The 23,583-nt window shown below is 38.0% G+C and overlaps 1 protein-coding gene across 1 annotated transcript in view; it reads right to left on the reverse strand.

Moving 5' to 3' along the window:
• The window catches only part of LOC146002546 (protein MMS22-like), a 146,993-nt gene that overhangs the window by 23,313 nt on the left and 100,097 nt on the right, over positions 1-23,583 (reverse strand). The window contains exons 14-17 of the mRNA XM_083140471.1: positions 14,752-14,977; positions 5,591-5,698; positions 4,024-4,204; positions 1,698-1,865 (exon numbers count right to left, since the gene is read on the reverse strand). Coding sequence (XP_082996597.1) covers positions 1,698-1,865; positions 4,024-4,204; positions 5,591-5,698; positions 14,752-14,977 — 683 coding nt within the window. The remainder of the gene's footprint in view (positions 1-1,697; positions 1,866-4,023; positions 4,205-5,590; positions 5,699-14,751; positions 14,978-23,583) is intronic.

Below are 23,583 nucleotides of genomic sequence, written 5' to 3' on the forward strand. Positions count from 1 at the left end.
AAGTCTTGGTGTCTGCAAACATGTCACACTACACTTTCACTGAATTTAAATATTCTGGTATGCCGAGTCCATAACTTTCATTATTTTTGCCACAACATTGTGGGAATAAAAGGAATTTTGTACTTAAATGATTACCTTGTGTGAAATTATGAGTACCTAAAAGCAAAATTTGGGTCAATTGCTATGCTATAGTTCGAATAGAACACTTATGTAACAACATTCATAAATACTACTAAGGATGGCGTGACGTGATTTGTTAAGCTCAAAGTTCACATCCCTGCCACTAGTCAACACTCAAATCACCCACATCACTCAGTGTCTTGTTCAATGTTTTGGTGCCCAAGATCACAGGACCTTACACTGAGTGACTTTTTATTGTGGGGAATCATCATATTCGTCCTACTGATGCAGTGTGATATCCCAGACCTAAGAGAGTATATCACCACAACAATAGGCACTATCGACAGGCCCATGTTGATGCGAGTGTGGCAAGAAGTACACTATCGTATCGATGTGTGCCGTGTCACCCGTAGTGCACACATTGAACTTTTGAAGGTGTCAAAAAAAAACTGAGTTCCTCGTTCGCTCTGGACTGGTTTCATTAATGTAAGTTCAATACTTTACTTGGAAAAAAAATTTGTAGACCGTCAATTACTTCTGAAACACCTGGTATTATGACCTTCTTTGAATTGTTACACTTTTCAAGTATCGGAATCAGTGGGAATTGGTTCAGTCCTACTTTGAACATAAATATTTATTTCTATTCATTTACTGTCACATATCGTGGCCATGCGGTCTAAGGCATCATGCTTTATGCTCCTGCTACAGGATGTGTGCAGGTCCGAGTCTCCTGGGGGAAGCGTAACAACTTTTCTCCTTAGGTTTCGACCTGTGTATAGGACCAGTGGCCATCCACCATCGTGAGAAAATTTGGGAGCTGAAAATGAGTAGCCTAACCTGGTCATGGAAGCCTAAAACTGGGGGTTTCTCATGCTGACCACATGTCAACCTGTGTCTGGTTGGATGTTCTTCCACGCCGGCAGTCGGTAGGTAGGCCCTGACCCTGTTGCACCACGGATTAATGTTATTATTCATTTACTACAACCAGTGAGTGAAAGTGAACATTGTTATTATGCATTAGGGATGGGCCGATATGAAATTTTGGCCAATACAGTACCGATATAAAATTTACTGATACCGATAACAGATATTCAACCGACCCGATATAAAATTAGAAATGGTCCTTGAAGACCCTGAAATTTTCATTGATCTCTGTAATAAATGTGTTTCGAGCTGATTGCAATGCAAAAGAAGTTGAATATTTAGACATTTACTTTTTCAGAAAGTAGGGCATGGAGATTATCCATGAAAATTACAACAAAATGGCAGAATTTTGCACTAAATTATAAGATATTTATCGATATATCGGATCGGTAAAATAATCGGTAATTTTACCAATAAACCGATACACCGATATGCCTATATCGGCCGATACCGATAGAGTACCGATTAATCAGTCCCACCCATATTATGCATAAACATAAAAGAAAAACAATTTATTCATGTAGATGGAATAGTTACACTTCTACTGGCAATGTTTGTTTATTTTTTGTTAATACAATATACAAAAAAATACAACCAATTTTCTCTGTTTGACAACACAAAGAATCGACGTAACCTAACAGGTTGAACCATACCTGTCTATATATAATTTCACTGCAATACAGTAGTAAGTAGCCAGCACACCAGTATATTCTACGAACAATATCCCCTTCTGTTGGATTCTTGATGAAAGGTAGCATGTATTTTTCCATTTGAGCAAAATAAGAATTCCACTGCTGTCTGAACAGTGGTCTGTCACACTCCTAGAAAGAGTAGAGAAGAAATCAAAATACACACTTTAGAATTTAGAATGTCAATTTTATTATGAGCAAATTAGAGATGTAAACTTGTGAACACGACGAAATCCAGATGAAGTATGAAGGGATTTTGAATTATCCAGTATCTGCTGTGAAAGTAATGGATCTGGATATTTACGCTACCCATTCAGAACAACTGAATGACTGAAAAACTGTACAGTGGAATTATAGATAACATAGATGATAGATATCCAGAGAATCTGTACAGCATAAATACGGGCAGTCTCATAATGTGGTGAAAGCTAAAGGACAATAACAATAGGGTGTTAAAAGTAAACAATAATATTATTTCTTGTGTGAAAATGTAGTGTGAGCTACATTATACAGCTGTATTGAGTCACTAGCACCTGTTGATGCTGAAATTGAGCACAGTTCGTTTTCAGACTTACTACTGAAAATTTTATATTTTCATTGCTACGTTCCCTTGCACAGTGTGTTAACCCTTTGCTCTTTCTGCAGGTAGCAAAGACTCTTTCAGGCCCACACTGAATGGAATCATGAACACTGAATTATCGTTTAACGGTTTATTTTGGTAAGAATCGTAAGTCACTTTGGTGTAAGAGGGGGAGTAAAACTCAGGTTCTTTGACGAAATTATTTGGCTTTACTGAATGGAAATATTAGCGAATTTTGAATGCATCTACTTACACCTGGTCCAGCCAGACAGTCTCCTTCCTAGGCCACCCACGAAGTACAATATACAACAAATACTACTGAAATTTCAGGGTATTTATACATGAGGTTTTACTCTCCAACACTTTTTGATTATATAATTATGGCATCATAATACAGTTACGTTAATTCAAGTACTCACGTTTTCCGAGAAGCTGTTTTTAAGTTATTTTCTATTAATTTCGGTAGCCACTGCCAACATCCTCGTTGGAATTTGTTGTGTCGTTGCTTGGCACGTTTCTGTTGTTTCTTCCTAAATCGCCGCTAGGTGTGCTGTTGTAGCCTGTATGTCTGTATGTGTGTCATCTGCTGTTCACCGGCAGTGGCGGCGATTGGGGGAGGGGGCAGTTTCCCTCCCTCAGTTTTCGCCACTTTTGCCCCCACACTATGATAAATCTTATATACAAAGGGAAATATACTGTCTTTGCCCCCTGTTTTGCCACCTTGCCCCCCCTCCCCATGGTTTTAGAACCAAATCGCTGCCACTGTTCACTGGTGTTAATTGCGGTGAACAGCAGACGACACATATGCAGACATACAGGCAACAACAGCACACCTAGCGGCGATTTAGGAAGAAACAGCAGAAACGCACCAAGCAACGACACAACAAATTCCAACGAGGATGGTGGCAGTGGCTACAAAAATAGAAAATAACTTAAAAACAGCTTCGCAGAAAACGTGAGTACCTGAATTATCTATTACCGCGTGTCTCATTCCCATAGTATGAACAGTTACGTTAGTTGAAATTATTTGTATATTATTCAATGAACGTTACAAATTTTAAAAGTTGGGATATTATACATTTCTTTCTTCCAGCTTGTTTTACAAAAAATAAATTTTTATTTACAAATTGCAACCATAAGCTAATTACATTCACGTTAGTTACTTCCTTACTATTGAGCGCTGATTCGCCGAACAACAATTACGTAATATATTAACACTTCAAATTTCTCAATGTCATGTATGTTACAGAGCCTTAACATAATATATAAAAAAATGCATCTACAGTACACGTCATTAAATGTAAATTTTTCTGCCTGATTTCAAAAGTATACATAATACAGCAATTTTCAATAAGAACATTTAATAAACTTTTACAAAAGAAATACAGGGTGTTTTAAAAATTCTCAATAAAAATGTAAAATACAGTATGGAAGTAACAAAATTCAGTTGTTATTACTTTCTTCTTTATGTATGTACATATTGCTTGCATTTTGAAACCTTCCTTATAATTTATGGTTGTTACAAGCATGATAACACTTCGTGTAACGTTATGGGAGAAAACACATACACCAATTTTCAGACATGTCTTTGTAATTAGATCAATGTTATTTATAGTCTTAGCAATTGGAGAAATTTAACAAAAGACTAAAAAAGAAAAAGAAAGAAGAAGCAGTTATACAATGAATTTTGTCAATAATGTCATTACTTGCCTGTAAAGTGTTGTATGTTGACTGAAGGTTTTCTATTAGAGAACAGAAAGGGTCGTCTGCATTCCTGAGAGACTTCACAAGTGCGTGATCGCAAATCCCTGCCAAAGAAGGTAACTTGAATACAATTCGCATTATATCCATTAGTTCATCACAACAAGCATCTGTAGACAACAATGAACACCTGGAAAATAAGAATAATGTCAAATTCAGAGCAGTGTTTCAGGATATCATGCTTAGACATAATTTTGTTTATAGATATTGAGTGAAAAATTATATTAAAGAGGGTCATCTTCATTTTTTTAATAAGTAATCCTAACAAATAAAATTAATGAAGATAAAATCACAACAGGTACCTTCTTTTCTATCTCTTAAGGGATAACTCAACGCCAAGAGTTTTCACCATACGGTGCAGCGATCAACTGTACTCTCGACATTGTCTCACTGGTCCATCTCCATCTGCAACACACAGCATCTTCAAGATGAAATACCACACCTGCGCACAGGTTTAGATAGAATGGATACAGTGAAGGCATCATCAACAACACTAGACACTAGAGCGAGTAATGCACAATAAGAACAACCAACAAACAAACCTGGACCCCCCCCCATTCTGATAACCAAGAAGACAAAAAGATAGACATCATCCCATAAATTGGAAATCTCTCCGCAGTCATCAGCTGCATTCCTTCAAAAAACAACATTAAGACGATCCACAAACCGCCATCGAAAGCCAGAAGTCAACTTCGAAATCCTAAAGATGACCTATGACAGAAGACACCCAGGGTTTACCGTATCATCTGTTCATGCAGTAAAACCTACATTGGACAAACGGGGAGGACAATGGAACAACATTGCAAAGAACACGCCAGCTACATGAAGGAATTTTAATCCAGAAAAATCAGGGTTAGGAGAACATTCCATCCAGGAGGGCCATAGAATTGACTTCACAACCACCAAGATCATCAACAAGTCATCCAATTACTGGGATTGTATCATCAAGGAAGCAATAGCCATACACAGAGACAGACTAGAACTGGACACAGTCTGGTTAGCGATAGTCGACTGTGAGTGCAGATGTCGTAGAGACACCACCTGATTGACCCGCCACCAACACCGGACCCCTTCCACACAAAATACATATAACCTTACCCTGACGAATCTCTGCACTTTAATCTCTGAAGATGAGAGTGATGTTAGCTCTTGAAAGCTTGCAAGCCTATCTGGAAATCACCTGCTTGATTGCCCGAGAAAACCTCATCATCATAGTTTTATGATGTTGAGGTGCCTTCCCAAAGATGTAGTGGTAACACAGTCCCCTTGTAATCAACAGTGACGTGCACTGAGGAGTAGCTAGTCTAGCAGAGATAGATCAATCAATCTTACATCTCTAATTATTTTCAAATCACAATATTTATTGTCTTGTTGAAGTCACAATTATTTTCCTATAACCAGGACTCAAGCCTGAAATCTTCGGTGGTGAGCTCAGATAAGTCAACCACTCAATGTGCTTAGCCACAATGACAGCCACATTCTGCATTAGGATACAAGAGTATACACAGTAACTAACCTAATCCATGCTTGTACTATCGTGCACTGATGATCTGGCAATTGAACTGCCAAAGCTTCCATTACAATTTCCTGAGCAAGGAGGTGACACAGATATCGACGACATATCCTGAAACAAAAATAAATTATATCAGATTTATAGATATTCATTTGAACGTACTATTATTGCAAGCCAGCCAGAAATGAACCAACAAAAGATGGATACGGAAGAGTTGAGGGTAGTGGAGAGCTCCAAATATCTAGGAAGCATAATTGAGAGAAGTGGAAGAATAGATGAGGAGGTAAACAGAAGAGGACAAATGGGTGGTGGACTATATCAAAGCCTTCGAAGATTAATATCGAACAGGGATGTACTTACGAAATGCCAGAAGGTAATATATAACACATACTATGTGCCAATAATTACATATGGAGCAGAGACTTGGACAATGACAGAGAGAGAGAAGAGAAAGATGCAGGCAGTGGAGATGAAAATTTTAAGGAGTATATTGGGGAAGACTAGAAGGGATAGAATAAGGAATGAGGAGATCCGACAGACAGTGGATGTGGTGAAGCTTCAGGACAGGATATGTCAGACACAGATGAGATAGTTCGGACACATGAAGAGGATGGATGCAGAAAGACTACCAAGAGCTTACAATGCACAAGGAGTGGGAAAAAGGCCAAGGGATAGACCAAGATGTCTGTGGAAAGAGCTGATAGCAGAGAGTGTTAGGAGAAGAGGACAAGATTGGAACACTGTTAAAACAGAGGAACGGTGGAAGACCAGGAAAAAATTGAGAGATTTGACTTCTATGCCGACCCAGCCAGAGGCAGGAAACTGCAAAGGATGATGATTAGTTACGTATAAATTAGGGCTTGTGCATAGGATTTTCATTACCTATACTGGCTGATACTTTTCTGAAGTCTGGATATATGGCATATACTCAAAAATAGCAAGACACACATTTGTGGAGTCTAATTACCCTGGAAATTATGCAAAATTCAAAATTCACTCATTTTTCAACAGTATTATGTAAAACATGTCCCACAACATGGCTATGTGGTCTAATGCATCATGCTTTGGGCTCCAGCTTCCAAGTCTCCTGGGCAAAGAGTAACAACATTTCCCCTGAGATATCAGCCTGTCTATAAGACAGGTGGCCACCCACCAACATGAGAAAATTGGGGAGCAACGAATGAGTAAAGTAACCCCATCATTGAAATTTGCAACAATGACTGTGGATTTGTCATGCTGACCACACGTCACCCAGTAACTGGCTGGCAGTCGGTAGGTAGACTCTGGCCCTCACAGTTTATTGCACCATGGGTTATTATTATTATTATTATGAGAGACATGAATCTGTGATCAATTTACAGGTATTTCAATATTCTGATGAATTCTTTCAATATTTAAAAGCAACATTACACTAAATTGATATGGTATAATTTCAGTGAAATGCTTACATATAGGGACCTTGATTTTCCGAGTTTAATTTATGCAAAAATCTGTGTAATTTTTGTAACTTTTTGTGTTATATTCCTCAAAATTTGCATTTTCAACAATCAAGCTGAACTCAGGATTAAAATGACAAATACAATGTTATTAATGCTTTTCCTTACCCCCGATTATTCACAAATTAATTGACTATGAACTGCTTTTGATACAGAGAAATCCTTTTTAACCAAAAAGATTGTCAAAAGAGCCTCTATCCTACTGTAAAACTTAGTTTGAATCACTTACATAACAGCCATCGTTCCTTCATTCATGGCTACGAGTCTTTTACATAAAATTTAAAATCACGTTTCTTATGTCAACCAGGTCAGCACTCGCGATTTCGGTGCAGGCATGCTAACTAACTAACTCTAGCCTCCTCAAATCCGAAGGTTTATGGCTGCAGCAACACAAGCCTTCCATCTGTCCATCTCCTGGGCAAGAACAATCCAATCTTTTCCATCCTTACAGATTTCCTTCAGGTCCATGGGCATGTGAGTTCTAAAATTCTGCAGTTCACCCAGTATCATGAAGATAAAAGTAAAGTGGGATCTTGACTTTTTGGTGTTATATTTTTTCCAAAATTACTGTTATTTAATATACTTTTCAGTGTTTATTTTCCCAAAAATTTGCATTTTTATTTTAGCACATTTTTCTGCCAAATACAGTTGAACCTGAGTTACACGTATGGCAAGGTGAAGAGAAAATATTATGTATAACTAAGAATTACTTACAAATCAGATTTAGATACCATGTCATATCATAATTAAAATACTGTAATTGTATCTATTTTGAGGAACAAGATATACATAATAGAGGTTATTTCTGTCATAAAGTGGTAAATTAACGAGTCTAAAAGTTTGATTCCTAAAAACATTACATGTGCGACTTTATTAGTGAACACTTTGATAATGAAACACTACAGTTGAGACTAAAGTTTCAGTAACCAATTTTAAAAAATCATCTAAAATAGCATTTCTCTCACTAGTGGCTGTGCAAAGTGTGGTACAAACAATGCCTAAATCTGCAGCTATTTCAGTTTAAGTTTTATGTGGATTAGCGTCCACTTCCTTTACAAATTTTACTCTCTGCTCAAGCCTGTAACTTTTCCTCTTTCTATTCTCCAGTAGCAACTTAAAACTGTCACTTCTGTGACATTGTTTTAGCTTGGTTACATACAAATCAATTATTTTTTATGAAAATTAATATGTAAAACACCGAATTACGTATAAATTAAATTATGTACACATAAGGTTTAATTAAAACGTTCTTAATTTCTATTTTGCCGGGACCTACAGTAATTTACGTATAAAACAGAATTGCGCAGAACTGAGTTACGTAGAAAGCAATCTCAACTGTACAGGGTGGTCCAAAAGTATGGAGACACCCGAATAAAAATTGAATGACATTCTCTTCTGCAAAACTAACACTGCAGGTTTGTAATAGGGGTGGGGGGAAATATTATAGGGCATATGACGATGATAGCTGCCATCTTGAATTCAACTTCAAAAATTTAAATGGGAATGGGGTGATATATCAAATCAGGCTAGAATTTCACGAGACATGCAGTGGTGAAAGTTGTTGTTGTTGAGTTGGTGTTTTAAGTCAACTTTATGCACAGTAAGGCTAATTGGGAATGGACCTACAGCTTTAAAGTGGAATCCGAACCACTATGTGCCTCCTAAGTGGTGAAGGTTATTTTGACGTATCTTTAACCAGTAATAAGTTATGTGTGAATTAATGTACCAATTTGCTCCTTTTCGAGGTGTCAGAGAAAAGCATTAAAATGGCTCTAATGCATCGAAATCATACTGACATCTAGGGAGAGAAGTTTGCATGCCATTACACATGATATTGATCACAGATATTCCTGAAGGGTTGAATTTTGTGACTGGTTGTTTCCAACTATTACAGTGTGATGCTTCCTCTGGAATGACATTCTTTCACATTCACAGTGACAAGGCTAATTTTTATGTTCATAAGGAAGTTAATAAACAGAATATTTGATGCTTTTTATCTGATAACCCACTTTGGACAAACTTTCTCACAACGTTTCCATAGCATTGTGGCGCAACGTCCTGTTGAAATAAAAACTGCAAAAAGTACCTAATTACGTAAGCAAGGTTAAAAAAAACCTGTTCATTTAACAAATCCAAGTAGCCCTCAGTATTTAAGGTTCTGTCAATAAAAATTAGACTAACCAATAGCATTCCTCACACCACACAACACCATTAACTTACCAACACTAACCATTCAGCTGTGATCTCTCCAAAATTGATCATCAGATAAAAAGCTTCGAGTATTCTGTTTATTAACTTCTTTATGAACATAAAAATTAGCCTCATCACTGTGAATGTGAAAGAATTTTCATTCCAGTGGAAGCATCACACTATAATTGTTGGAAACAACCAGTCACAAAATTCAACCCTTCAGGAATATCTGTAATCAAAATCATGTGTAATGGCATGCAAACTTCTCTCCCTAGATATCAGTATGATCTCGATGCGTTACTGCGTGTTAAGAGCAATTTTAATGCTTTGTTCTGACACCTCGAAAAGGAGCAAATTGATACAATAATTCACTCATAACTTTTTACTGGTTAAAGATATGTCAGAATAACCTTCACCACTACGTTTCTCGTGAAATTCTAGCCTGATTTGATATATCATATCGCCCCATTCCCATTTAAAATTTTGAAGTTGAATTCAAGATGGCAGCTGTCATTGTCATATGCCCATAACATTTTCCCCCACCCCTAGTACAAACCTGCAGTGTTAGTTTTGCGGAACAATATGTCATTCAACTTTTATTCAGGTGTCTCCATACTTTTGGACCACCCTGTGCTGTTAAACTAGTACATTAATCTGTAAGTCACATAGACTATGCCTGTTTGTAACAGGTTCATACTTTGGAAACGATTTACAAGGAAGTTATTTTCGATTATTTTTTATGGGACAAATACTGATGTTAAGGTTCCCAGGTGGACACTCGATCTCCACCAAAACTGAGCCACTGCACTTCGTAATGCAAAACATTCCTGCGTGACAAATACTGATGTTACAGATCCAGTGTGACGGTAGATAACCACTCGATCTATAGCTAGAACCCATCAAATTTGCCCAGTGATTCAAAACGTTCCCATGTAAGGTGAAAAATCATCTGAAACATTCACTTACACGTGGTTTTGTGCAGCTGTTGGAATTACTCTGTGTTAAACATGCACCATACTTTTGTGTGTGTGTGTGTGGGGGGGGGGGTAAGGGTTATATTTTTTAAAACATGCACGTTATACACCCAATACATGTAAATATGGTACATTTTCAATTTTTAAGTCTAAAGGACAAAAAAGTTGTCTTATCATGGTATTTTTCGTCTTTAAAATGGATTGACATTCGTAAAGAAAGCCACAATACATTTTATGCCAAATTTGCATTATCCTGCAATATTGAATGTATGAAAAATCTGTTTAGAACAAAAAAAAGCCAAGGCCCTTAATTATCAGTGGTGTGCCAAAGGGGGGGGGGGGGGTTGATGGGGGTCATAACACCCCTCCCTTTGGCCAAGTATTCTTATAAAAAAGAACATCGAAGGCAGGAAAATATTGCAAAAATGAGAACTGACTACCAAAAGAAGTATACGAAATGCCTCTCCTTAGAAAATCCTGGGCAAGCCAAAGGGTTAATTATATATATAACTATAAATATACATAAACTGTTCAGAATAATATACGTTAGGGATGAGCCGATATGAAAGTTTGGCCGATACCGATAAGTACTGTCATAAAATTTACCGACACCAATATTCTACCGATCCAATATAAAATTCCAGAAGTTCCTTGAAGAACCTGAATGGTTCATTGACCTCCTTAAAAATGTGTTTTGAGGTAACTGCAGTGCAAAATAAGTTGCATATTTAGACATTTACTTTTATAAAAAGTAGGGCATGGAGACTATCTATAAAAAATATAACAAAATGGCAGAATTTTGCACTAAATTATCAGGTATTTATTAGGGCAGAGCTGATACCGATGTATCGGTATCAGCCGATACTAAGTGTATCGGAAAGTATCGGTTGTTATTTTTGCACAGATACTAGCCGATACCATTGTGTTTGAGTTGCTAGAAGCGTGGCCAAACCCAAAATTTATTCCTTTTGAAAGGTTCATTTAGCTTTTCCAACTTACCTTTGGCTTTGAAAAAACTGGAAAATACGTATTTGTGCATTTGTTAGTTGAATGTGGACTCAAGTTCCGTGAATGGCAAGTTCGTGCCAAAGAATCCATGTGCAGAAAAGATTCGCGGTCAAGTATCTTGCAAATCAAGGGTAATGTGAAATTATCCCCATAGGAGTTCCTTCGAAGTCTATTAGGTTTTGTTCTAACAGATGTTGTCTCGTGTAACAATAATCGTAGGGTATTGCGGATATCTCTCTCCTTAGAAACCTCCCGCAGTCAAAACAGTCATCGCCCACGTGGTGGACGTGTCACATAGTACGTAGCATATTCCTGGAACAGACCTGGATAACTGGGTTTCAGCAAGCATGTTTCGACACAGGGAGGCGGCAGATACTTTCTGGAACATGCAGTGATGGGTTTGGATTTTCCTCCACGCCAATGGATAGAACTATGCAATTCCATGTTTTTAGGAAATCATTTGCCGAAAGTATTATGTCGAAAGCAAAGTCACGTCGGAATATCACTGTACTGAAGTCAATCGCCTGATATAGAAGGAAGAGACTGGTTAGTTATCATTCTCTCATTACATTTTGTTTACAAATTTTTATTATCTTTGTTCAAGGACAAAAAAGAGATGAGATTGGTTTTACATTACAGCTTTACTGTTAGTTTTATACATTGTGTATGGCTGGGGCTGGTAAATCGCCAATTATTCTTGTGTTCACGGATGATTTAATGTTAGTTTGGGAAGATTGATCCCTTAGTTTTAGGGGAGGTTGAAGAGGCATGATCTCATTTTTAAACATTGGGGGTGGGGGCACGATGACATGATTATCTGGCTCTTAGCTACTTATAATATTTCTTTCACATTTGAAACATCTGATCGATTGTCACCAATCTAAAAAAATATTGTAAACTTAAGATACATCGTTGCAACAGAGCGCACAGACAGATATATACAGGGTGACTGGTAATTAGATGTATTCCCTGAAAGGGGTTAAAGTAGAGACAATTTGCAATAAATTTGACCATATGATACCCAGTCCGAAAATTAGTAGTTTTCGAGATAATCGAATTTCAATTGTTTTTTAAAGAAATGACAATTTTCCACATAAAAAGATGAATTGAGAAAAAACTGCTCATTGTATGGAACTTATTTCAGCATTTTCTGATAGCTAACAAATAAGTGGTTCGTTGAAAAAAAAAGTTTTTTCCAAAATAACAATCACATGTAAGTAACGGGTGGGTCTAAACTTACAAGTGATGATAAAAAATTTCACTCTTAGTTTACTTGGCAACGTATTAATAACAAAAATGGTATGACACGAAGCGTACAAATTACTTAAATTACTTCCTTGTGACATCTGCTATCCAACAAGGTACAAATGTTGCTGACATTTACATTTGTGTACAAGAAATACACTGCTCTCCATAAATTAAGCAACAAATGGTGATCATCCAATAGAATCAAACACAAGGCCGGAGGGTGTACATATTTTATTTGTAACGAAAGAAACAAGTGTCCCACGCCTTACAGAACAGAAGAAACACAAAACAAGGTACACTCGTGGGCAAAAGAAATGAAATGTACGCATGGAGCATCACAGGTGGTAAACGTTGGAGATGGAATGTGACCGTTGTCTGACACTAATAAGGGATATGATCCCCGCTCGCAGCAATGCACGCCTCACAACGCCGCCGCATGCTGCCAATAAGGTTATCCACCAACTCATTGGGTATGAGGGTCCGTTGTTGGGAGAGAGACAGTTGAAGGTCTTGGAGTGTTTGTGGAGGGGTCACAAGGCCAGCGAGACGTCTCCCCAGAGCATCCCACATGTGTTCAATGGAGTTAAGGTCCGGGGAACAGGATGGCCACACCATGTGTTGAATATGGTGTTCTTCCAAGAACCGATTGACTAGTCCTGCCCTATGGGGACGGGCATTATCGTCCTGCAGAATGAAGCCCAGACCTCGTTCTTGTGCGAAGGGTTCCACATAACGTGCAAGGACCTCATCCCTATAGCGCTGACCTGTCATGGTGCCACGTGGGAGGATATAGAGGTCAGTACATCCACCAATAGAAATGCCACCCCATATCTGTCCCTTTCAACAATATTGGAGGGATGGTAACGAGTCCCTGCCTCTCTCCAGACCAATTGGCATCGCGAATCACTGTCCAGTGAGAACCTGGACTCAGCTCGATCCCCCGATCGATTTGAAGCCTTGCGACTTTTACATTTGGAGCCCCATGACAAGACACCGGTAAACTCGTAAGAAGAGCTTACGGAGAGGAACTTTACAGCTGGTCAACACATCAAGGACACCATCACATCACGAGTTAAGAGACCAAATGTCCGTAAAAACCTGTGTGCCCGCATTCGTAACGGAGGTGCCCACTTTGAGCAAGACATATAATGTTCTTTAATTGTATTGTTCATTGATTCCATTCACATGAAGATGAATGAAGTATTATTTCTTGTACACAAATGTGAATGTCAGCAACATTTGTACCTTGTTGGATAGCAGATGTCACAAGGAAGTAATTTAAGTAATTTGTACGCTTCGTGTCATACCATTTTTGTTATTAATACGTTGCCAAGTAAACTAAGAGTGCAATTTTTTATCATCACTTGTAAGTTTAGACCCACCCGTTACTTACATGTGATTGTTATTTTGGAAAAACTTTTTTTTTCAACGAACCACTTATTTGTTAGCTATCAGAAAACGCTGAAATAAGTTCCATACAATGAGCAGTTTTTTCTCAATTCATCTTTTTATGTGGAAAATTGTCATTTCTTTAAAAAAACAATTGAAATTCGATTATCTCGAAAACTACTAACTTTCGGACTGGGTATCATATGGTCGAATTTATTGCACATTGTCTCTACTTTAACCCCTTTCAGGGAATACATCTAATTACCAGTCACCCTGTGTATATATAATAGCCTTTGGTATTTTAAATTGGAATTATACAAGTATCTGTATCGGCATCGGTATCGGTTCAGCCCTAGGATTTATAGATATATCTGATCGGTAATTTTACCGATACACCAATATGCCTATATCGGCTGATACTGATCGAGTTCAGATTAGATTAATCTGTCCCATCCTAATATACATATACAGTGGAACCTCGATTTTATGTTTTTCAGAGGACCAAGCTCAAAAAACTTAAAATGCATGAAAATGTAAAAGAGGAAAATTTCATAACGTATTGCTATGTTGGTACCATCAAGATTGAATGTAGAATGAGGAAAAAATGTAAAACAGAGCAACGTAACATCTGGGTTCCATTGTATGTATAATTCTGAATAATGTGTAAGCTCATTATTGGTGTTGGCAGGAATCAGTACAAGCATCATCTCAGCCCTATTATAAAGGTTTGAATGCAAGTGTTACATTATAACTGCAATATGCCATATCAATGATGAACACACAGATCACACAAAGGTACAGCAGAAAAAATGTTATGTAACAGGAAAAGGAAGTAAATCCTTATCTTCTGTTAACTTACCTGATGTTTACTGTGTCTGAACAAGCAAAGTACTGAAAGTTTTGTATGAAAGTGCTTGCACCGATGGTAGCTTCTTTGCCTGAGAAATCCAAAGATACCATTGTGAAACTTGCAGCTAAATCTGCAACTTGGAAGGGTGCGTTAGATGCCGAACACTGCTGCTTTATATACGGCAGGATATACCTGAACAGAGCACTCAGCATTTTGATCATCTGGTCCTGCGAGCCTGAAAATAAATGTAACAATCAACAGAATAGTCAGAATTATACCTTTTCCTTGCATTCGTAAACTCCAGCCAAGTCATCCAAGAACTCAATCCAAATACAGCTAGCTTTGCCCACTTCCAGTTCCATGACATCACAGCGACATATCTGGCATACTTGGCTAGTGAGATTTGAGAGCCGTTCTCGATGTGGCTGAATTGGCTGGTAGCATATGAAATCTGGCAGAAAATGCATCGCAGCAGCTTTCTTTCAATGACATGGCCCACCATCATTTATTTGATGCATTTGAAAGTCACAAAGACAACTAAAGAAAAAGATGTACAGTCAACTCTCGATTCAACGACCTTTCACAGTTCCCGGGAAAAGGGTCATTATTGGAATTTGCACCAATTTTCAGCTTAAACGGAGCTAAAACGGACACAAAGATGCCTAGGAGATGGTAACATCATTTTTTATCCTGGTAGTTATACAACCTGTTATGCACAGGATGCGTGTTGTGAGAAGGGAAAATAGAACATGAAAACATTTTCACAAAAAAAGAATTTAAAATAATGTTACTTTCTTTCAATTGTGCACAGTCGTTGCTTTTCCAGGAAATTCTTACAATTCTAGTTCATGAGAAACCCATTTGCACTGAGACCAATGGAAAGGAAAACAATCTCGAGCTTATTGCAAGCAAAACTCGAAGAATCTTGACACCAGTCAGACTGGTGCCAGCAAAAGTCGGGAGATAATCGGGCAGAATGAATGTTGGATTTTATACGGGTCTACTGGAGCATTGTCTGTTACAAGATTAACTGGTAAGATTAGATATCTCGGGAGAAACAACACAACCTCTCTCTAGGCACCAGACAAACAAAAAAAAAATAAAGGCAGGGCTGTAATTTTCGTTCTGATTCGGCTGTGTAAAATACATCGTAAAAAAAGTCACTTTTCTTTGCTTCAACCAAATTCATTCACCCTCCTCCCCCATTCAAGGGAGCAGTCCAAACTCCTTCCTTGACTTGCATTGTAATCCAGCGTGAAAAAGGAAATGCGCAACTTGCATGTTTCCCAATGCATATTCTAGGGTTTGGAATTGAATGTCATTTTCAACTGTATATTTAGTCCCGATTAGCCCATCAGCATAAAATGACCTGAAAACAAGCTTTATGAAACTGCGCATTTTCACATATCAAAATGGTAGATCGTTATTTACTCTCACGTTAATCGGTGATTTAATGTTGGATTTAGGAGTATTTTCGATGTCAAACACCCACCCCTCCAAACGGTTTCCCCTTGAATAATGTCTTCTTAATCGGTCTCAGCGACCATTCCTACATTGAACACTTCTTTTTTTCATTTTTTTTTTCACATGAATGGTTCTGAAGAAAAGCAAATTAAATTTAAGATTTGCTTATCAGAAGGTGCAGAATATGAAGTTATTTTAACTCTTGTTTTCCTTTCTGGAGATCGAATTTCCTTATCGTCAAATCAAAACAGCTTTGCGACATTCAAAACAATAACTTTTTCCTTCGCGCTGGATGAGTCATCGCTGTTATCAGGAAGCAAGAGCTTTGCAGATGCTAGACAAAACACTGGCGCCAGCTGCATCGTAAAAACAAGGAGACTGGCTGGAAGTTCGAGCAACAGGTGGTGGAAGAGAAAAATCCCAGCATTTTAAAGATAACGCAACTGTCAAAGACGGAACTTTTAACAGCAGTGTAAAGAAGAAAGAAATGACCCTTGCTTTACGTTTTACCATGCAACAGACAATAATACAGGCAATATTTTCTATGCAGACAACAGCATATAAAAAAAGGGGACCTGAATTCTGCAATTATCAACATTACCGTGCACACCAGTGGCAGAGACTGAGCTGGGGAGGGTCACTTTTTTTTTTTTCAGGGTGGCTACAAACAAGCAGAAATGAAATGCCCTGACTTTTCCAGGTTTTCCAGAACAAAATTTACATTTTTCCCTGACAATTACAAACTAAACTAAATCGATGTTTTTGCAAATGGAAATAATAAACTCATACACATCCACGTATAGTTTTGCTAAGTACAAATATTATCTTCTATTAAATTGACTTAATTTCTCTATTCTCTATGATTTGAATTCAAACTGCAAAATAGTGAATTTGGAAAATTTTTACAATTCACAAGCTAAGGAAGGATTATGGAATTTTGTCATACGCAGTAAGTTTAAAGTAAAATACTTGATTATTTTTAAAGTTACGACTAAATGAGATAAGAGAGAAGAGTGATTGATTAAGAAATACAATTTGTAATTTATCAGTCTCCTTATACATTCTCGGTATTATATGTTGATATTTCCACTGAGGTTTGGAACCCTCTGCTTGCAAGAACCATCATGAGTGCGGACTCATTTTTCGATGCATAAAGCTACTTCTCTCTTCTCTGTAAAGCAAACAACTTAACTCTTGCATATAAGTGAAACAATTGAATCGAACAAAATAAAGTGTCATATTTCCTTACATTATCAATGGGATTTCTGCTTCAGTATAGTATATCCAAGTGAAGTACTGTGAAACTGACAACATGCAGTTATACCATTAATGCTGACGAAAAGGGTATGTAAGTATTTGAAATTTAACGCAAGGAATTTATAGAATTGCATTGTATAGATACCTGATTTAGCTAAACACACATTAAAACACGAACTCTCTAATAATAAAAGATTCTGAAAGTTCATATACGAGGGGCATCCTGAAAAAATCTCCAATGGTGCCTATACGCAGCACTAGTGGTCGGAGAGCGACACACACACATGCAGGCAGGAAGAAGTGGCATGTAGCTGTAATCGGGTACAGTTGCAATGCAGCCGGTTTAGGACAGTTCTAGGTTAAAGATTGCACCTGTCATACAGTCTCCCACCGAGCCTAGACTACAATGCACATTCAGAATTTGGCACAGAGCCACCAGCAATTGTGTGAGGTGTGCAGACAGGACGTCGTGTATGGTCAGACGATGGTGCAGACAATTCACGGAAGGCCAATCGAATGTGCACAACCCCATACAGCTGAGTACACACGGGCCCTTTGCATCACTTCAGGTGAGAGATCTTGGACCATTCCCTGTACAGCTATGGCCTTGAATGTACCGACTTTCATCTCTTTGTTTAACTAAAGAGGTTTCTGGCAGGGCAAGGATTTGACAGCTACACTGAGGTAGAGATAGTTCCAGTCTTTGCTGTCCGACACATATACCATGGGCATACAAAATTTAGTGGCATGCTACTACAAATCCCAGAATAACGGTGGTGATTATGCTGAAAATTAGGTTAAGATTCACTGTTACTAATGCAATAAATTACAACTGATATTCATGTTTTATTTATACCTAATCAGTAGGGACCTTGATATTTTGTTATTTTTTTCAAATTGGTGTATTTTCTTATTTTTTATTTTTTTACGATACGGTGTTATTTTTCTCAAAATTCACATTTTCATTTTAGCGCATTTTCTGGCAAACATCTGAAATTATTCCTTCATGGTATTTTTAAACTACTGTTTCAAATTGTAAGTCACATGGCTTACGCCTCTTCGTGAGAGTTTGATATCTTGAACGTTCTTTTGGGAAAGTTATTTTCGATACACCTTTTTTAAAATTTTAAGGTAAGGATTTTAGATAATGGAATTTCCCCCTTATATACTCAAGGGTGGATAATGACCATAAGTGGAGATGTACCCAAAAAATTAAAATCAATCAATCTCACGTGACAGATACCGATATATTATGGCACCAAAAATTGACATTATCATTTTTTTGACTTGTCAGTATTACATTTCCCAATATTCGCGTTTTTGTTTTAGAACATTTATCTGACAAATATACCGAAACTTAATACTTCATTGTGCTTTTAAACGATTATTTTAAATTGTAGGTCACATGGTCTACGTATTTTTGTGACAGTTTGATATGTTGGAACAGATTTTTGAGGAAGTAAAAGTAAAGCGCTCCCCTGCACTTTTCCATGAAGGTGTATAGGGGTGTGGAGTTAGGGCCCCACACTTTCTTGATCACGGCTGAAGGTGGGGGTGGTGTGATCAGCATCACACTCCTGGCTATCTTTATCTTTACGTTTAGTTTATGTTTTATAATACCTAGGTAAAATAAATTTCTGCCTTGGTCATCATATTTATAGTGCAGGAGGTCTTATAAAGAGCGTTTCGCTGGCTAACAGCAGACGTCGCTCGCACACTATTGCCGATACTCTCTTGTCGTCTGAGGAGCAGACGAACAAACAGGCCGAGGTAGCAAGAGGCAGAGGTCATTCACCATTCCAGAAGGTTGCAGCGAAGTAGCTGTGGCAACCGGGCTCGCTCATTCGCGGACCTGATTGGTTCTGGCAGACACACCCCCATATTGTCGTCTGCTGTAAGCCCGCGAAACGCTTTCTAAGGCCTCCTGCACTATAGTTTTTATATCATGGAAACAAGGCATTGGTGTTATAATATCCCTCAAAGTTTCCTCAAGGTACCAGCTTCATATGATGCTGGGTGGGCGCCGGAGAAGTTTGAATAGGTGGAAAACATCCCGGTTCTCCCCTGCAGGGGATCGACCCCGGGTCTCTCGCATAGTAGTCAGATGCCCTAACGACTGAGCTCCATTATTACTCGCTCGACAAATGCCGATAGTGCGCACTTAGCTTGGTAATTCAAAACATATCTCGTCCGACAAATACGAAGATGTGGCTCCCGTGTGACGGTAGAACCCTGCCACTTTGCTCTGTGATGCATTGATAGAAGTTGAAAAAAACGTGGGAAATAAATGATTTAATGTGACTGTCGGATTTATTCCATGTACGTATAACTCTATAGTTTACTCTTGAGTAAAATGTTGGAAAACTTGCATGTTCTATGTACACAAACATGGCCTAGAAAAGACAAGAATGTTGGATTTCATGGAATTTTTCGTTGTTTTAGGACATTTCTTTTAAAAAAATCGCTAAAAATGCCAACAATTCGCATTTTATGCCAAATTCGCATTATTTCGATATTTCGAACGGGCGAAAAATGTGTCCAGACATCACTTCACATTCCTAAACATAACTTGGCAACAATTACCATTTTTCACGGTTTTGGCGTTTACGAAAAATCAATGTACCTACTAATTGGAAATTACTTTCTGGCCACCCCTCCTATAAATCAGTAGATGGAAAGTGAAAATTTAGTAGGGCTGGCCGAAAAGTCAATTCTTGAAGAAAGTGATTTGCTGTTATGATTGAATGATTCGAGTAAATACGATTTTTAATATTTACGTATTTATTATTAGTATTTTATTTCATAATATTGGACATTAACTTCACTCAGTGAGAGACTATAGACCATCTCTCACGAGTTTAAACAGACAGGACAGAGAGTGGCGTTAATTTCATTGCAATACTAGTGTTGCAGTAAATTTCAGGTTGGGAGCATGCACTTGCCAATTTTTATAACGTTCACCAATGCAGATTTATGTTTCACTTTTTCGTGATAGTATTCAATATATATATCCCGTTTGGTTGGATTCTTCTTGATATCTAAGAATATTGTAATGTCATTGTAAACGTATGTTAACTTGTACGAAACCAGTAATACGTCAGGATGAAGAAAGAAAACCTTCGTAAGCACTGCTACATTAAATAAGGTGAAGTGATATCATATCATGGTGCTGATTACGAAATGAATGTGCTTTCTGGACCTTCATACTCTTATGTTTGGGTGGAAACTCTGACACAGGTCTGGAGCAAGCCTGGGGAATTCATATTGATGACCAACTTCCCCCCCCCCCCCCTCTTCGCAACATATCCATGCCACATTTCCGAACAGAGTTTCACATTTTGGCTCATTATTCAACTTGTATGGCAGCCAGGAACATGAAACATGTGTCAATCTCTTTGGAAACGTCCATTATTTGAAGAGAATACTAAGGTTTGAGCCTTCTCCCCAAAATAGCGGGAGAAGAGGAAGAAAACTCCATATTTTCATGTTTTTTTTTTCATTGAAACTCGGTGGTCGCGTCCCCAAACCCCCCTTCCTCGGTTCGGTGTTCTGAATTGTACACGGTTGCATGCTATGATGTTTTAGCTGAAAAACAAAAGTTATCCGAAGTAGATTGCTCCCATAGTGCCCGAGTTATAACAATATTCTGAGCAATATGCAAATTACCTATTTTTCGTAAATTTTTTTTAAAAAAAAATCACGTTGGCTTATTATTCAACTTTTATGGCACCAAAGAACATGAATCATGTTTCATTCTCTTGAGAAATGTCCATTCTTTGAAAAGAATTCTGAAGTTCGCGCCTTCCCCCCAAAATAGCGGGAAAAGAGGGGGCAAACTTCAGATTATTATGTTTTTCCATTGAAATTCGGGGGACATGCCCCTCAAGCCCCAATTCCTCGGTCCGGTGTTCTAAATTGTACACGGTTACATGCTCTGATGTTTTAGCTGAAAAACAAAAGGTATCCGAAGTACATTGCTCCCACAGTGCCCGAGTTATAACAATTTTCGTCAAAAGAGTGTTCGAAGTAAATGAAGACTAAATTCCCTGACATTTCCCTGACTTTTTTTGACACCTCAAATTCCCTGACTTTTCCCGGTTTTACAGGTCTGTCGCCACCCTGTTTTTTACTTGTTCTATGGTTTTTGTTTGTTTTCAAGAATATATCCAGAACTGGTTGCCCCATTTTAGATGTCAAAGGAAAGGAAGAGGGGTGGGTCCTTTTCCACCCTCGCCTGTAATCAGCCCATGTGCACACACGAGCAAGAAAATCATGGCTGAAACAATCGGCATTGCCCCCCCCCCACCCCGTTTGCTGACAGGAAAAGAGGGAGAAGTCAGTCAGCCAACGGAACACTTTTTTTGGCAGATATTACGACATCGACACAATTAGGAAAACATATGAAGTGGGAAATGGGAGTTATGATGTACGTAAGATCGAAGTAAACTTTTCTGGAAACCTGGATGACAACGCATTAAGCGGGTTGACGATCTTTAGTTCGCCTATGTGGTTTTGATTATCTCTAACAGTTTCGCTTTTTTATGAGGTGTTGCAGGGAACAAAGAACACGCTTTGAATGAAAGCGGTCACCTGAAGTTGTCGGCTACAAGGCCGAGAGTTGCTCACTTACAGGAACCTGCTGAACTCTAGGTCAGAGCTGGACAGATGGGCCAGACTTCCAGGCACCACGCATCTGTATTTACGAACATTCCTGCGATCTTATCTCTCGAGGTGGTGTATTTATCGATGAAAGAGCTTGACCTGCCATACACATTGGCAAAGACAAAGTCCAGCAGTCATTTTGGGCTGCTCCCCCGTGAGTTTTCAGCAGCTCTTAGGACAAGGAAACAAATCAAGTCGATTTAAAATAACATCCAAGCACATTCGATCTTCTCTTCTCGCGTATCCAAGAGCAAGCCTGGCATGTTGGGAAGCGGCCGTCCGGTGTGAGGTAACATCGGTGCGCTTGAGGGAGGGGAGGGCAGAGGTCAAGTGCTATTGGATATCACTCAAGCATGGTGTGGTGGTGTCTATTTTTAGTTCAGACCCTATTGTGAGTGGTAAAGCCCTCATAAAGGGAATGAGTGGAGAAAAAAAAACAATGCATTTTTCGGCCGATTTCTTTCAATTTTTCAACTTTTTTTCCAATTTTTTCTAAATTTTTCACGGTTCCCGAGAAAAGGGTCGTTACTTCGAGAGGGTCGTTATACCCGGGGTCGTGGAATCGAGAGTTGACTGTAGTTGATTTATCATTTTCTTGGATGTATATATGGGGAAAAAATATGTAAATCTAGTATATGAAGATAAAAAAATGCAAAATGATGATAAAAGTAGTTCTGATCACAACCAGAATGGTGGGATCACTGAAATAGTTTTTTAATCTACTTTTACCTTAATTCAACGTTTCTAACTGATGTAAATACATGGTACTAAACTAAATCAGGGTAGCCAATCTAGGACCATGAAAAAATTCAAGTATAATTCCCAGTTTTCAAGGCAAACTTTCCAAAAAATTCAAGGATACAAGCACATGCTTTCTCTATTTAAGCCTTACATATTACTGCCTCTCATCACCCACTTACACAAATAATTAGCAATATAAAGGGTCTGGGTGATTTGGAAGTATCCAAAAATTCAATTAAACAGTACACATATTTTTAAAACATCTAATTTAAGGTGCGGAATTTACATTTACAATTCACATATTCAGACTCGAAATACACAAGTCACGAATAATCAACTTCAAGATATCTGAACTTAAATAATCTTCCATCTGTGAGATTGATTGTTCTGCAAAGGACACTAACAAAGTAACAGATTGAGAGAATTCGGTTTTATTGTCCACGCAGATTTCTATTCCTTCCTCGATAAAAATAATAGCTAAACTGTTGAAAACTTTCCTCACATTTATAAATAGAGTGTACATTCAGTGGGATTTGGATTAATAAAACTTGCAATTTTTCAGGTTTACGGAGAAAAATTCACGTAGAACTCATGCAGAATTCGACAGAGCCAATAATTAATGCAGAATTCCCAGTGAGTAGCTACCCTGTAAATTCACTACACAATAAAATACTACAAAATAAATTATTTTCAATATGTATTATGGTTTAAAGGTAT

This window comes from Lepisma saccharinum, chromosome 18 (assembly GCF_977018435.1).
Source record: "Lepisma saccharinum chromosome 18, izLepSacc3.1, whole genome shotgun sequence".
In the NCBI taxonomy this organism is placed as follows: Eukaryota; Metazoa; Arthropoda; class Insecta; order Zygentoma; family Lepismatidae; genus Lepisma; species Lepisma saccharinum.